General features: G+C 49.5%; 1 protein-coding gene across 1 annotated transcript in view; it reads left to right on the top strand.

Moving 5' to 3' along the window:
• LOC140122640 (bis(5'-adenosyl)-triphosphatase enpp4-like) overlaps nucleotides 1–7,673 on the top strand; it is a 60,626-nt gene extending 52,953 nt beyond the window's left edge. The window contains exons 2-4 of the mRNA XM_072143725.1: nucleotides 2,534–3,389; nucleotides 6,287–6,460; nucleotides 7,010–7,673. Of these exons, the coding sequence (XP_071999826.1) occupies nucleotides 2,561–3,389; nucleotides 6,287–6,460; nucleotides 7,010–7,344 (1,338 nt within the window). The 5' untranslated portion in view covers nucleotides 2,534–2,560 and the 3' untranslated portion in view covers nucleotides 7,345–7,673. The remainder of the gene's footprint in view (nucleotides 1–2,533; nucleotides 3,390–6,286; nucleotides 6,461–7,009) is intronic.
• The last annotated feature ends 7,283 nt before the right edge of the window (nucleotides 7,674–14,956 follow it).

The following is a 14,956-nucleotide window of genomic DNA, read 5'->3' as shown; positions in this document are numbered from 1 at the left end:
ATACTATAACACTATAGAGGCTGCTGTATGGTAACACTATATGACAGTGATGGCTAACCTATGGCACTGGTGCCAGAGGTGGCACTCAGAGCCCTTTCTGTGGGCACTCAGGCCATCACCAGAGAGGACTCCCGGTATCTTCCTGCAGACCCAGACAGCCCAGGACTTGCTGTGCACAGAGCTATTTTAAAGTGACAGCTATACCTGGGACTATTTTCTGCTTTATTGGTGTCCTCAGGAGCTGGTATCAATGAAAACTGTGACGGAGAAGGGAGTATAAATCACAAATAGAATTTCTGTGTTGGCACTTTGCGATAAATAAGCGGGCCTTTGTTGTAATTTGGGCACTCGGTCTCTAAAAGGTTTGCCATCACTGCTATATGAGCTGGCGCAGGTTCCCTAACGTATATATGTGATCGTGTGCCTATTGTCTCATATGACTGTTACTACTCCGTAATGTCTTATTTTTTTTGTTCCCCAGAAATTGTAAAGCGCTATGGAATATTACATTATATATATATAAGATTAGTATTACTATTATTATGTACCCCTCTATCTCACCTTATCATGTGATCCTGGAGTCAGCTACAGGGAAGTGAGGGGACAGGAGTCACATGTAAAAGGGCTGAATGGTTATGCACGGCTCTGTCCCAGTAGGCACTTCATGTACGGTTCTGGTTTGTCCCTATGTGTCCGGTTAGTCCCAGTAGGCACTTCATGTACGGTTCTTGTTAGTCCCAACAGGCACTTAATGTACAGTTCTGGTTTGTCCTAGTAGGAACTTCATATATTCTTTTACTTAGTCCCAGTAGGCTCTCCAGTTATGGTCCTGGCTTGTACCAGTAGTTGTTTTATGTAGGATTCTGTTTTGTCCCCTTAAGCTTTTTATCAATGGTTCTGTAGGTTCTGTAGGCACTTCACGTATGGTTCTGCTTTGTCCCACTATTCGCTTTATGTTTGGTTCTGCTTTTTCCCAGTAGGCACTTTATGTATGGGTCTGCTTTCTTCCAGTTGGCACCACCTGTATGGGCCAGTGCATGGTATCAGTTTGCACCACATATTTAGTGGCACATCATAGACTTCTCCTCTACAAAGGATCTGTCAGTTCTTGTCTTGATCCATTCTCCTCTTCTGGGATATCTGAGAGCCTAATTTTTAGGATTTGTCCTCATTCAACGTAAATGTCAAGCCCTGGAGAGCAGTCCTCATGTTATTCCATGTGATTGACTGATGGGAGTACGGTATCGCCACACTCCCTCGAGTATTTGCCGGACCCAGCTTTGCTGTTGATGTTCTGATATGATACTACTTCCATGGGATAAGGAGGTCTGACACCCATCCACTATATGGGGTGGCTTTATATTTTCAGGCATTTAGTCCTCCTGTGTGATTGGTTGATGAGAATATGGTAAACTGTAGTCAGCAAGTGTCCACCAATCCTAGGCTTGTCCATCACATTGTTAGATAGTGAGACATAACTTCATGTCTCCACGCCAGCCAACACTTGAGAGCCTCGGGTTGGTGGACCTGTTTGAACCCAATGGACTGTTCTCCTGCTGAGATTTCTTATCCACTTGATAAGAGTGTAGTTATATTTTCGGCCATATAGTTCTTCTTCTTGATTCGAGTTGGGGCGCACTTAATGTGTTGGTCCTACAGGTTAATGAGTTCATGTCATAATTGAACATGAAGCTGAGTGCGGCCGCCTTCTCCCAGTTCTCTCCCGTGGTAGCAGGTAGTTCCAAGTATAAACGGACTTCTGAAAATACAATCTCTGTTTTCTCCTTTGGATTAGTGGATCAACTGGATTTTCCAGTCTTCATAGGTTTGTGGAGCAGCGTGACTGGTTGGTAATCTTACACCAGCACATTGTTACTAAACTTCTATCTTTTGGAAAACGCGTTTTACGCTCTCACTGTGAAGATGTTTGTAGAGTTTTCTTATCACATCATATGTCATTCTGTACAACCTTGACCTACAACCATCTGTGATATACTACAACTCCCAGCATGCCCTAACACTGCCCTGACATGTTATAGCTGTTACATGTGACACACTACAATGAGTGTGTAACGCGTTAGTTTAGCATCTACAATAAGTGTGATGACTGTGATTTGAGCATCTAGAGTATATTGTTTCGAACAAAGTGTCGGAATAAATGTTTAAAGTGTTAACTTAATATTTACAATGAGTTGGTGATAATTAAGTTGGGCGTCTAGAATCGATGTGTGAACTGGGATCTAGAATACATTTATCTACGTGAGGATGACATCTAGAACATGTGAATGAGATGAGTATCTGGAATGAGTATGGAAAGGGCAAGCTAAGTATAGAATATATAGTTAATGAGTATGAACTAGGTATAAAGATTGTATAGTGATGGCTTCCTAAAATAAATGTGAAGTGAGTCTAAGTTGTGTATTGAGAATGCCTATGAAATTTGTGAGCTTGTCATCTAGAATGTGTAGGTTATCTGTTTAATTTCTATTCTAGATTCTTGAAGTTTTAAAACCCTCAAACACTTTTTTTCCAGATAAATATCCCTAGAAGAACATTCAGGATGTACATGTTGGTGGTGGCCCTGGTCCATGCAGCCATAGTGAGCTCCGTGGACTCTGGTAGTAGTTCTGTACCCCGGTTAATTCTTGTGTCCTTTGATGGATTCAGAGCAGACTATTTGTTGAACTATTCCTTCCCCAACCTCCAAGAACTCATTGATGATGGCGTCCTGGTAAGAGAAGTCAAGAATGTCTTCATCACAAAGACCTTCCCGAATCATTATTCCATAGTGACTGGACTGTATGCCGAGAGCCACGGGATTGTAGCCAACTCTATGTATGATAAATCCAACAACAAGGTCTTCAGACTAGATGATGATAAGTCTACTAATGACCCAGGGTGGTGGAATGAAGCCACTCCTATCTGGGTGACCAACCAACGTGCCGGACGGAGGAGTGGCGCTGCCATGTGGCCGGGGGCTGACGTGACTATCCAGAACCTCACCCTCAAAGACTCTTTACGCTATAATTCCTCATTATCCTTTGAAGAACGAGTAGATCACATCACCGCATGGTTCACCAGGGCGGGCAACCCCATTAATTTTGCAACATTGTACTTTGAAGAACCTGATAAGAGCGGACATCTATTTGGACCGGAAAACAAATTAAAGATGTCTCAAGTCTTGGGCGTCATAGACAAGAAAGTAGGGTACTTGTTGGCCCAGCTTAAAAAGTTCAAGCTGTGGGACACAGTCAATGTGATAATCACCAGTGACCATGGGATGACCCAGTGCTCGCCCGATAGAGTCATCATCTTGGATAAGTGCATTGGTCGGGGGACGTACACACTAGTGGACATTACTCCGGTTGCAGCAATATTGCCCCTTGAAGGTATGTGGTGATAGTTATTGTTACAATACTGGGGTAGATTTACTTACCCGGTCTTGTTGTAATCCCGCGGTGCGTTGTCCGACAAGGATTCAGGTCCAGCACGATTCACTAAGCTCGTGCGCCAGAGTTCCTGCATCCGTCGCTTCTCCGTCGAGGTCTGCCGGAGTTCATCTGCTTCTTCCCGGTACTTGTAAGTGTGACATGCAACACATTTTTAAATGTTAAATCCCTGGGCAATTTGTCACAAAACGGAAATTGTCGAGAATCCTTGGCAAAAATGCTTCCGACGAGACCCTTAGTTAATGAGCCCCACTGTGACTTTGACTTTATTGTATAATTGATGATGAAAGCATATTATTTCAAATTTAGATATTGGAGAGGTGGCCGGGGAGAAATTGAACCATATAATCTCCTGTGTATAATTACGGTTTGATATTTTTTTAAAGATATAATTTTTTAAGGTAATAAATTGATTGTTGTCCAGACTTCTACCCTGTGATCCATCCTTGTACATCTATCAGCCCTAGTTGTAAAATCCTCATCAGGTTCTCATGAAGTGGGTGGGCACTTCCTGGCTGTGACATCAGCTTAGGAACACTACCCAACTTACCAGATCCAGCAGGACAGTCTTGATTTTTGGGCACTGTCCTGCCTGGCAGGAGGTATGTGCAACACCCCTGCCAATCCATAGGCAAGGTGGTTGTTGCAAATAGTGCCCTCTCCTTGTCAGAAGCTATCAGGTAAGCCTGCACAACTCACTCAGAAGCCACTGCCCTGGTAAACTTTGTAATTGCAGCTGTAAGTCACTGCCTGGTAAGGCAAGAGTTAACATGTAAAATGTTATTAACCAATGATATCCTATGTGCCATTGTAAATCAAGCTGGGAGCTGATTGGAGGGTGCTGCCACCTGAGTATAAAATCCCTAGTGCAGTGGTTGCCAACCTATGGCACGGGTGCCAGAGGCGGCACTCAGAGCCCTTTCTGTGGGCACCCGGGCCATCACCCCAGCACACCAGACAGGACACTTCCTGAAGTTCTAAGTCATATTTGGATACTTACTTCGCTACTTGGGACTGTAGGAAGAGGGAGAATGAGTAGACAGGGCCGAATTATCTTTGGAGGACCTCCTGCCGGCCCCACGATTTTCTGTGTACAGAGGGACACTGGAAAGAAGCTAAAATGATGCAAATTTTCCATCTTTCTACTATGTTGCTGTCCTCAGGAGGCCAATAAGATTGAAAGCTGTTAAAGAACAGGGAGCAATAAGTTACTGCTTTAACTTTTGGTTGGCACCATGCGATTAATAAGGGGGGTTGTGGGTTGCAGTTTGGGCACTCAGCCACTAAAAGGTTCGCCATCACTGCCCTAGTGGGTGGGGGCACATAGTCAGACTGGGTCAGTCAGTGAGGGCAGAGTCAGACCTCATGGTTCAAAGTTCTAGTAAGTTCCAGTAAGAAGAGGGAGAGCAGCACAAGTCTGGGCTGCAGAAGCCAGTGAGGCTCATTTACTTACCCGGTCCAGTCCCAATCCTGCGGTGCGCTGTCTGACGAGGATTCGGGTTCTGCCTGGATTCACTAAGATCATGCGTCCGAGTTCCTGCAGGTGTCGCTGCTGCACCGAGATCCGCTGGAGTTCACCATCTTCCCGATGCATGTGAGTGCTTGATCTTGCGACACATTTTGTTTTTAAAATTCCGCAATTTTTCCGAATTTTGTCCGATGGTCACGCCCCCCATTTCCGCTGAAATCCGATCGTGTGCGCCAAAATCCCGTCGCAATTTGGCGCACAATGGAAAAATTCGGGAAACCCGATGGAAATGCGCCCGTAGAGCCCTTAGTAAATGTGCCCCAGTGTCTTAATACCAGGAAGCAGATGTGTCTCAGACCACTGCCGGACACCCTGGGCAAGTCAGGAGACTAAGCCCCAGAGCAGAGGTCCACTGTCCAGACTGGGCTCCATCTACCAGTCCAGCCTGAAGTTATTATCCGGCTGTGAGCAACCCTTCCTGCAGACCAGCTATCTCCTACCAGCGTTCCAGCCTGCTGAATCCACTGCTGATGTTTGGCCGTTGCCTGCCGTTTGAATTTGAATAAAGAACTGTTAGTTGATTCATACATCGGCCTCTGTGTAATCCTTGGATCAGGCTGCTTCACCATCACAGGTTTCCCAATTCTCCATTACGAAGGGATCCAATATACAACTCGGGGGATGCTCCAGGGAGAAACCGTTGCATCAGCCTCTCTCTCCACCTGCCGGAGACCTGCCTGGCTGTAGGACAGTCCTCCGGTCCCCATACCAAGCACCGTGACCACAGCCTGCTCAAGGCCGCACTAGCCAGCCACTTAGGTATTCTATTCTGGGCCCCAGGTGTCTACAGCCCTTGAAGAAAGGCTAGGCCCCGTGGGGGGTGTTATAAGTGGCATCACGAACAGGAATATCTACTTCTTTGCCTTATGCTGGCACTTGTGAACTGTTGTTTTATTTAACTGTACTGCCTAACCCTGCTGCCATACGGGTTAAGGCCCAAGTGTGATTGGACTTTGCAAGACAGACTGTGTAATATTGCTGCCATGAGCTGTCTAGCACCGCTCCACCTGCTGGAGACCTGCCAGTCTGTAGGCCCATCTTCCGGTCCCCATACCAAGCACCCTAACCATAGGGTACCCAAAGCCCCATAAGCAAGTCACTCCGGTATCCTGGGCCCCGGCTGTCTACAGCCACCGAAGCAAAGCTAGACCCTGGTGGGGGATGTTATAATAATAATAATAATAGCGCACACAGATTACGCATCGCTGCACAGAGTTTTGACAAATCGATGCTCCATATGCGTCGGGAAATCAGCTCTGCTACATCTGTATCAGTACAAGTCCGCTAATATTTTGTCTCTGACTCCCAGATAAAAACCTGGTTTACAACCTGCTGAAAAAATGCAGCGATCACATGAAGGTCTACCTGAAAGAAGACATCCCGGATGACTACCACTACAAGCACAACAGCCGCATCCAGCCCATAATCCTGGTGGCTGACGAGGGCTGGACCATAGCGCAGAATGAGTCCTCCCCTATAACATGTAATGTATTTTTGGTGATCTCACATCTCTGCCGTGTCCATTCACTTACACAGTTTATCTACGTTCACTCACCCACAGCACATCTACGTTCACCCACACAAACAACTCTGCTGTGTCCATTCACTAACACACACAGCTCTGCTATGTCCATTTACTCACACACAGCTCTGCTATGTCCATTCACTCACACACAGCTCATCTACGTTCTCTCACACACAGCTCTGCTATGTCCATTCACTCACACACAGCACATCTACGTTCACTCACACACAGCTGTGCTGAGTTGATTCACTTACACATTGCTCTCTCAGAGATCAGGTGAAATACTTTGTCAGCGCTTCACCCGATCCCCAGGACAGCGGTCACATCCTCCAGACTTTAGTTTATAAAATGCAGTTTTTTTCTTGCTAAAAGTAGGTAATATAGTGTGAAAAATATGATAAAATAAAATACACTAAATGATATATAAAGGCATAAATAATACAAAAACGCATTTGGACAGGAAGAGGGTATAGGGCACAATCCTGAAAATCGTCTTATATTTTGCAGTGGGGAACCACGGCTATAACAACAGCCTGCGCAGCATGCACCCCTTCCTGGCAGCGCATGGACCGGCCTTCATCAAGAAGAGCAAGATCGACACCATAAACAGCGTAGACATCTACCCCATGATGTGCACGATCCTCGGCTTACAACCCGAACCCAACAACGGCACCCTGTCCAGTACCAAGTCCCTGCTGGCCGACCAGAGGTACCTCCAGGTCCTGCAAATCATCAGCATTGTCATGGGTGTGATCTTGGCCCTTTGCGTCATCGTAAAAGTCATCTGTTTCAATAGTTTTTCCTCACTGGGGGATTGCGTCACCTACAATTCCATTGGCTGATGATCGTTAGCGACAAGTAAACGTAGACAGAATGACTTAACCCTTGCTAAACTGTATGCATTGAATGTGGTCAGATCTCCTGTGTGAATATTCAGATAATTTGGGGGTGGGGGGTTCATAAATCTAAATTTCCCCAAATGTTAAATTCAATGAACAACAGAACAAAATTGTTAATTCATATCACTTCTGCATTGGCTGGGAATGTTTATAGGGGGGTTTCCCATCAATACACAATAATTACCAGTCACAACTGGAAGAAAATATGGAAGAGTGAATGGGAATACCCTTTTAATTTGGCACTCAAATGAACAGGCCATGATCACCTTTATGGGTGATATTAATGCAGTGCAGCTTTTTCAAGCTTAAAGGGATGTACAGATTGGGGGACTGACTGCTAAGACAATCACCCCTTCATTGGTAAGCATAGGATAGTTGTTTATGATCCCTTTAAAGGATCTGAAAATTTACTGGTGATAGAAAGTTGATAAACGTTGTTACAATATTACATAGTATAGATTTCAGCTCTGAAGCATAAAGAATAGTGAGCGCAGCTCTGGAGTATAATACAAGATGTAACCCAGTGACCCCCGCATTCTACCGGTGGACTCTTAATTTCTAGCCCATCTACTGACTATTAGCTTCTAGCTGGCTCTTTCTTGGCTCTGTAGCTCTTTTTAAGCGGAAGTGTGAACAGAGCTCTATACTTGAAGACTCACACTCTTCAATAACAACTTAGTATTATGCAAACAAACAAGACTATCCAAAGTATTTTTGCAAAATATTCACCATGTATCACCAGTCTTCTTTTTCCTGGAAAGTAATTGTCCATTGTTTAAAGTTCACACTGCTCTCCCGGCTTCTCCGAGACCATGAACGTACTAACTGTGCTGTGACGTTTCGGAGGTAACTCCTCCTTGAGTAATCTGATCAGTTTTATGCCCCTCCTTAGCATATATATCATTTAAAAACAATGTTAGAAATGCAACACCCCTGCCAACGTATAGGCAAGGGAGTAGTTGCGAATAGCACCCTCTACCTGTCAGGATCCATATAGTGAGTGTGATCAACTCACCTAAGGTATAATGCAGGGAGATCTCAGGTAATGGCAGCTGTTGCTCCTGCCTTACAGGCAATAGATACAGGCTCTTGGACCTCATGCTTCTTCTCAGGAGCCTGCTCTTTAGAATCTGCCAGCAGTTCAGACCACAAGGACTGAGTGAAGAGAGTCAGTGTTCAGTACACATTCAGTGCTGACACTTAACTTAATCCCAGGGCCAGGGTCAGGAGACTCAAATCCAGAGCTGCAGCTTCCACAGTTTGGACACAGCTGCATCCAAATTCTTCCAGCCTGCATCTACTACCAGACTGGTGCACTATTCCTGAGGACCCCTCTCCATGACCACTCCAGTACCAGAATCTGCTGTTGATCGTTTAGGCCCGTTGCCTGCTACATGTTGTTCAATAAAGAACCGTGAGTTGATTTGCACAACGTTGTCTCTGTCTGGTCGCTGGATACGGCTGTAACCACCACGGGCTTCCCCATCCATCACCCAGAGACCTATCTTACAAACACTCAGGGGTTGCCCAAGGGATAGCCAATACATCAGCCTCTCCCTCCATATTTCTTGCACACACCACCTGCTGGAGACCCACCAGGCTGTAGGTCAGCCCTCCGGTCCCCATACCAAGCACCGTGACACTAGTGTGCCTAGGCCGCAACCGCCAGTCACTCTGGTATTCTGGGCCCCAGCTGCCTCCAGGCCCCAAGAAAAGACTATGTGGGGGATGTTGCAGAAACATTATACAAATAGTCTACAGAAAATAGACATCTATCCTAATTATAAATACTACAAAAATAAATTAAAATTACACTATTCATTTAACCCACGAGGAAACAAAGTATCAAGCTCAGGTATTAAACGGATGAAGATGTTTAAAAAACTGAAGACATTAAAAGGGTTAAACAATAAACAGGAGTAGCAAGGCATTTCAGAGAGGCGAGACACAAAGGGCCACATTTACTTACCCGTCTGGAGGAGTTCCCGAAAGTGCGTTGTCCGTGTATAATGCCCTGTGCTGCGATTCACTAAGATCGTGCGCCCAATATCCTGCATGTGTCACTTCCCCGTTCAGGTCCGACAGAGTTCACCTTCTTCTTCCTGGTGCATGTAAGTGCATTGGTTGTAAGTGTATTCCGTGCTCAGTCCGAATCAGTCAGATCGTCCGACGGCACACCCCCCCGATTTCTGTCGCATGAAAGCCGGTGCCGCTGCGACACAATCCCCTTCTATATACCTGTCCACCTGTCCCAGGAAGCAGGATGCTTTGTATGCTCCTCCTTTTCTGCTTTTCTATATAGACTTGACGTTCATATTCCCGGAATACCCCTTTAAACAATGGACAATTACTTTGATGTACTATTGTATTGATATTCCACTACATTTGAAGAATATAAATTAATATTTTTCAAATATACTTCGGATGGTCTTGATTGTTTGTATAACTCTGAGGGTGTGTTCACACGTTCAGTTTTTTGGATCCAGTTTCTGAAGTCCAAATCAGAGAAGGAAAAGGTTCTCTCAATGATATGTCCTCACTCATTTTATTATTATTATTATTATTTATAGAGCAGCATTACTTCCATGGGGCTGTACAATTAGTAAGGGGGTCACATACTTTACATTAGAGGGGTATTCCGGAAATATGAACGTCTGATACAAAAACCCATAATGCTATAAATAAATGAATGTTGCAAAACTTAATGTCATTAGTCACAAAATGGAGCTTTAATGGTTTGATTTTATGATTCACAAAATTTTATGGCCTCTCTAAAGTTATCACCAAGATGGCTGACACTGGAAACTACAAGTCCCATGATCCTTTAGTTCTCAGTAACTCCTCCTCCCTCTTATGCTCTGCTCCCAGTGATTATCTAACAGGTTTTCTAACAGGACCAGGAGCATTTTAATTCTTCATTACAGTCTATGTCATCAAAATTTTCTGCTAACGGGAGCAAAATTTTAAATAACATCTCATTTCATATAAGCTTATATTCTAAGGAACCATTTGTATATGAATTATGCCTGGAATACCCCTTTAAGACAAGAGCAAATGCAAGTACCAAAAAACAACTACAGAGATCAGGAGACGCTGCCCCTGAGGACAATCTATATGGGAGGATGGAGACATGAGGTGAGGGAGCAGAGCAGTTATTGTGTGATGTAGATCCTGAACAGGAGGGTTTTCAGGTTACGTTTGAATGATTAGAAGGTGGGGGACAGTCTGACACGTTTTGGTAGAGAGTTCCAGAGGATGGAGGGAGCACGGGAGAAGTCCTGGACGCGATTGTGAGAAGAGAGGATGGTAATAGAGTGAAGCTGAAGGTCCTGTGAGGAGCGGAGATTGCATGTAGGACAGTATTGGCTGATGAGGTCAGAGATATATGGAGGGGACAGGGTGGGGACGGCTTTTGTAGGTCATGGTTAGTATTTGTAAATTGAATTGGCTATACAATGTGTAACCAGTGGAGAGACTGGCAGAGAGAAGCCAGGAGACAGATGGATGAGCCGGGCAGCAGAGAGGAGAGGCAGAGGAGAAGCCAGGAGACAGATGGATGAGCCGGGCAGCAGAGAGGAGAGGCAGAGGAGAAGCCAGGAGACAGAGGGATGAGCCGGGCAGCAGAGAGGAGAGGCAGAGGAGAAGCCAGGAGACAGAGGGATGAGCCGGGCAGCAGAGAGGAGAGGCAGAGGAGAAGCCAGGAGACAGAGGGATGAGCCGGGCAGCAGAGAAGAGAGGCAGAGGAGAAGCCAGGAGACAGAGGGATGAGCCGGGCAGCAGAGAGGAGAGGCAGAGGAGAAGCCAGGAGACAGAGGGGTGAGCCGGGCAGCAGAAAGGAGAGGCAGAGGAGAAGCCAGGAGACAGAGGGATGAGCCAGGCAGCAGAGAGGAGATACAGTGGAGAAGCCAGGAGACAGAGGGATGAGCCAGGCAGCAGAGAGGAGAGGCAGAGGAGAAGCGAGGAGACAGATGGATGAGCCGGGCAGCAGAGAGGAGAGGCAGAGGAGAAGCCAGGAGACAGATGGATGAGCCGGGCAGCAGAGAGGAGAGGCAGAGGAGAAGCCAGGAGACAGAGGGATGAGCCGGGCAGCAGAGAGGAGAGGCAGAGGAGAAGCCAGGAGACAGAGGGATGAGCCGGGCAGCAGAGAGGAGAGGCAGAGGAGAAGCCAGGAGACAGATGGATGAGCCGGGCAGCAGAGAGGAGAGACAGAGGCGAAGTCAGGAGACAGAGGGATGAGCCGGGCAGCAGAGAGGAGAGGCAGAGGAGAAGCCAGGAGACAGAGGGATGAGCCGGGCAGCAGAGAGGAGAGGCAGAGGAGAAGCCAGGAGACAGATGGATGAGCCGGGCAGCAGAGAGGAGAGGCAGAGGAGAAGCCAGGAGACAGATGGATGAGCCGGGCAGCAGAGAGGAGAGACAGAGGCGAAGTCAGGAGACAGAGGGATGAGCCAGGCAGCAGAGAGGAGAGGCAGAGGAGAAGCCAGGAGACAGAGGGATGAGCCGGGCAGCAGAGAGGAGAGGCAGAGGAGAAGCCAGGAGACAGATGGATGAGCCGGGCAGCAGAGAGGAGAGGCAGAGGAGAAGCCAGGAGACAGATGGATGAGCCAGGCAGCAGAGAGGAGAGGCAGAGGAGAAGACAGCAGACAGATGGATGAGCCGGGCAACAGAGAGTAGAAGCGAGGAGAAGCCAGGAGACAGAGGGATGAGCCGGGCAGCAGAGAGGAGAAGCGAGGAGAAGCCAAGAGACAGAGGGATGAGCCGGGCAGCAGAGAGGAGAGGCAGAGGAGAAGCCAGGAGACAGAGGGATGAGCCGGGCAGCAGAGAGGAGAGGCAGAGGAGAAGCCAGGAGACAGAGGGATGAGCCGGGCAGCAGAGAGGAGAGGCAGAGGAGAAGCCAGGAGACAGAGGGATGAGCCGGGCAGCAGAGAGGAAAGGCAGAGGAGAAGCCAGGAGACAGAGGGATGAGCCGGGCAGCAGAGAGGAGAGGCAGAGGAGAAGTCGGGAGACAGATGGATGAGCCGGGCAGCAGAGAGGAGAGGCAGAGGAGAAGCCAGGAGACAGAGGGATGAGCCGGGCAGCAGAGAGGAGAGGCAGAGGAGAAGCCAGGAGACAGAGGGATGAGCCGGGCAGCAGAGAGGAGAGGCAGAGGAGAAGCCAGGAGACAGAGGGATGAGCCGGGCAGCAGAGAGGAGAGGCAGAGGAGAAGTCGGGAGACAGATGGATGAGCCGGGCAGCAGAGAGGAGAGGCAGAGGAGAAGTGAGGAGACAGAGGGATGAGCCGGGCAGCAGAGAGGAGAGGCAGAGGAGAATCCAGGAGACAGAGGGATGAGCCGGGCAGCAGAGAGGAGAGGCAGAGGAGAAGCCAGGAGACAGATGGATGAGCCGGGCAGCAGAGAGGAGAGGCAGAGGAGAAGCCAGGAGACAGAGGGATGAGCCGGGCAGCAGAGAGGAGAGGCAGAGGAGAAGCCAGGAGACAGAGGGATGAGCCGGGCAGCAGAGAGGAGAGGCAGAGGAGAAGCCAGGAGACAGATGGATGAGCCGGCAGCAGAGAGGAGAGGCAGAGGAGAAGTGAGGAGACAGAGGGATGAGCCGGGCAGCAGAGAGGAGAGGCAGAGGAGAAGCCAGGAGACAGAGGGATGAGCCGGGCAGCAGAGAGGAGAGGCAGAGGAGAAGCCAGGAGACAGAGGGATGAGCCGGGCAGCAGAGAGGAGAGGCAGAGGAGAAGCCAGGAGACAGATGGATGAGCCGGGCAGCAGAGAGGAGAGGCAGAGGAGAAGCCAGGAGACAGAGGGATGAGCCGGGCAGCAGAGAGGAGAGGCAGAGGAGAAGCCAGGAGACAGATGGATGAGCCGGGCAGCAGAGAGGAGAGACAGAGGCGAAGTCAGGAGACAGAGGGATGAGCCAGGCAGCAGAGAGGAGAGGCAGAGGAGAAGCCAGGAGACAGAGGGATGAGCCGGGCAGCAGAGAGGAGAGGCAGAGGAGAAGCCAGGAGACAGATGGATGAGCCGGGCAGCAGAGAGGAGAGGCAGAGGAGAAGCCAGGAGACAGATGGATGAGCCAGGCAGCAGAGAGGAGAGGCAGAGGAGAAGACAGCAGACAGATGGATGAGCCGGGCAACAGAGAGTAGAAGCGAGGAGAAGCCAGGAGACAGAGGGATGAGCCGGGCAGCAGAGAGGAGAAGCGAGGAGAAGCCAAGAGACAGAGGGATGAGCCGGGCAGCAGAGAGGAGAGGCAGAGGAGAAGCCAGGAGACAGAGGGATGAGCCGGGCAGCAGAGAGGAGAGGCAGAGGAGAAGCCAGGAGACAGATGGATGAGCCAGGCAGCAGAGAGGAAAGGCAGAGGAGAAGCCAGGAGACAGAGGCATGAGCCGGGCAGCAGAGAGGAGAGGAAGAGGAGGAGCAAGGAGACAGATGGATGAGCCGGGCAGCAGAGAGGAGAGGCAGAGGAGAAGCCAGGAGACAGAGGGATGAGCCGGGCAGCAGAGAGGAGAGGCAGAGGAGAAGTCGGGAGACAGATGGATGAGCCGGGCAGCAGAGAGGAGAGGCAGAGGAGAAGCCAGGAGACAGAGGGATGAGCCGGGCAGCAGAGAGGAGAGGCAGAGGAGAAGCCAGGAGACAGAGGGATGAGCCGGGCAGCAGAGAGGAGAGGCAGAGGAGAAGCCAGGAGACAGAGGGATGAGCCGGGCAGCAGAGAGGAGAGGCAGAGGAGAAGTCGGGAGACAGACGGATGAGCCGGGCAGCAGAGAGGAGAGGCAGAGGAGAAGTGAGGAGACAGAGGGATGAGCCGGGCAGCAGAGAGGAGAGGCAGAGGAGAATCCAGGAGACAGAGGGATGAGCCGGGCAGCAGAGAGGAGAGGCAGAGGAGAAGCCAGGAGACAGATGGATGAGCTGGGCAGCAGAGAGGAGAGGCAGAGGAGAAGCCAGGAGACAGAGGGATGAGCCGGGCAGCAGAGAGGAGAGGCAGAGGAGAAGCCAGGAGACAGAGGGATGAGCCGGGCAGCAGAGAGGAGAGGCAGAGGAGAAGCCAGGAGACAGATGGATGAGCCGGCAGCAGAGAGGAGAGGCAGAGGAGAAGTGAGGAGACAGAGGGATGAGCCGGGCAGCAGAGAGGAGAGGCAGAGGAGAAGCCAGGAGACAGAGGGATGAGCCGGGCAGCAGAGAGGAGAGGCAGAGGAGAAGCCAGGAGACAGAGGGATGAGCCGGGCAGCAGAGGGGAGAGGCAGAGGAGAAGCCAGGAGACAGATGGATGAGCCGGGCAGCAGAGAGGAGAGGCAGAGGAGAAGCCAGGAGACAGAGGGATGAGCCGGGCAGCAGAGGGGAGAGGCAAAGGAGTAGCCAGGAGACAGATGGATGAGCCGGGCAGCAGAGAGGAGAGGCAGAGGAGAAGCCAGGAGACAGAGGGATGAGCCGGGCAGCAGAGGGGAGAGGCAAAGGAGTAGCCAGGAGACAGATGGATGAGCCGGGCAGCAGAGAGGAGAGGCAGAGGAGAAGTGAGGAGACAGAGGGATGAGCCGGGCAGCAGAGAGGAGAGGCAGAGGAGAAGCCAGGAGACAGAGGGA

This window comes from Engystomops pustulosus, chromosome 3 (genome assembly GCF_040894005.1).
Source record: "Engystomops pustulosus chromosome 3, aEngPut4.maternal, whole genome shotgun sequence".
Lineage (NCBI taxonomy): Eukaryota > Metazoa > Chordata > Amphibia > Anura > Leptodactylidae > Engystomops > Engystomops pustulosus.
The sequence above is the reverse complement of the archived record's forward strand: the minus strand, read 5'-3'. Positions and strand labels throughout refer to the sequence as shown.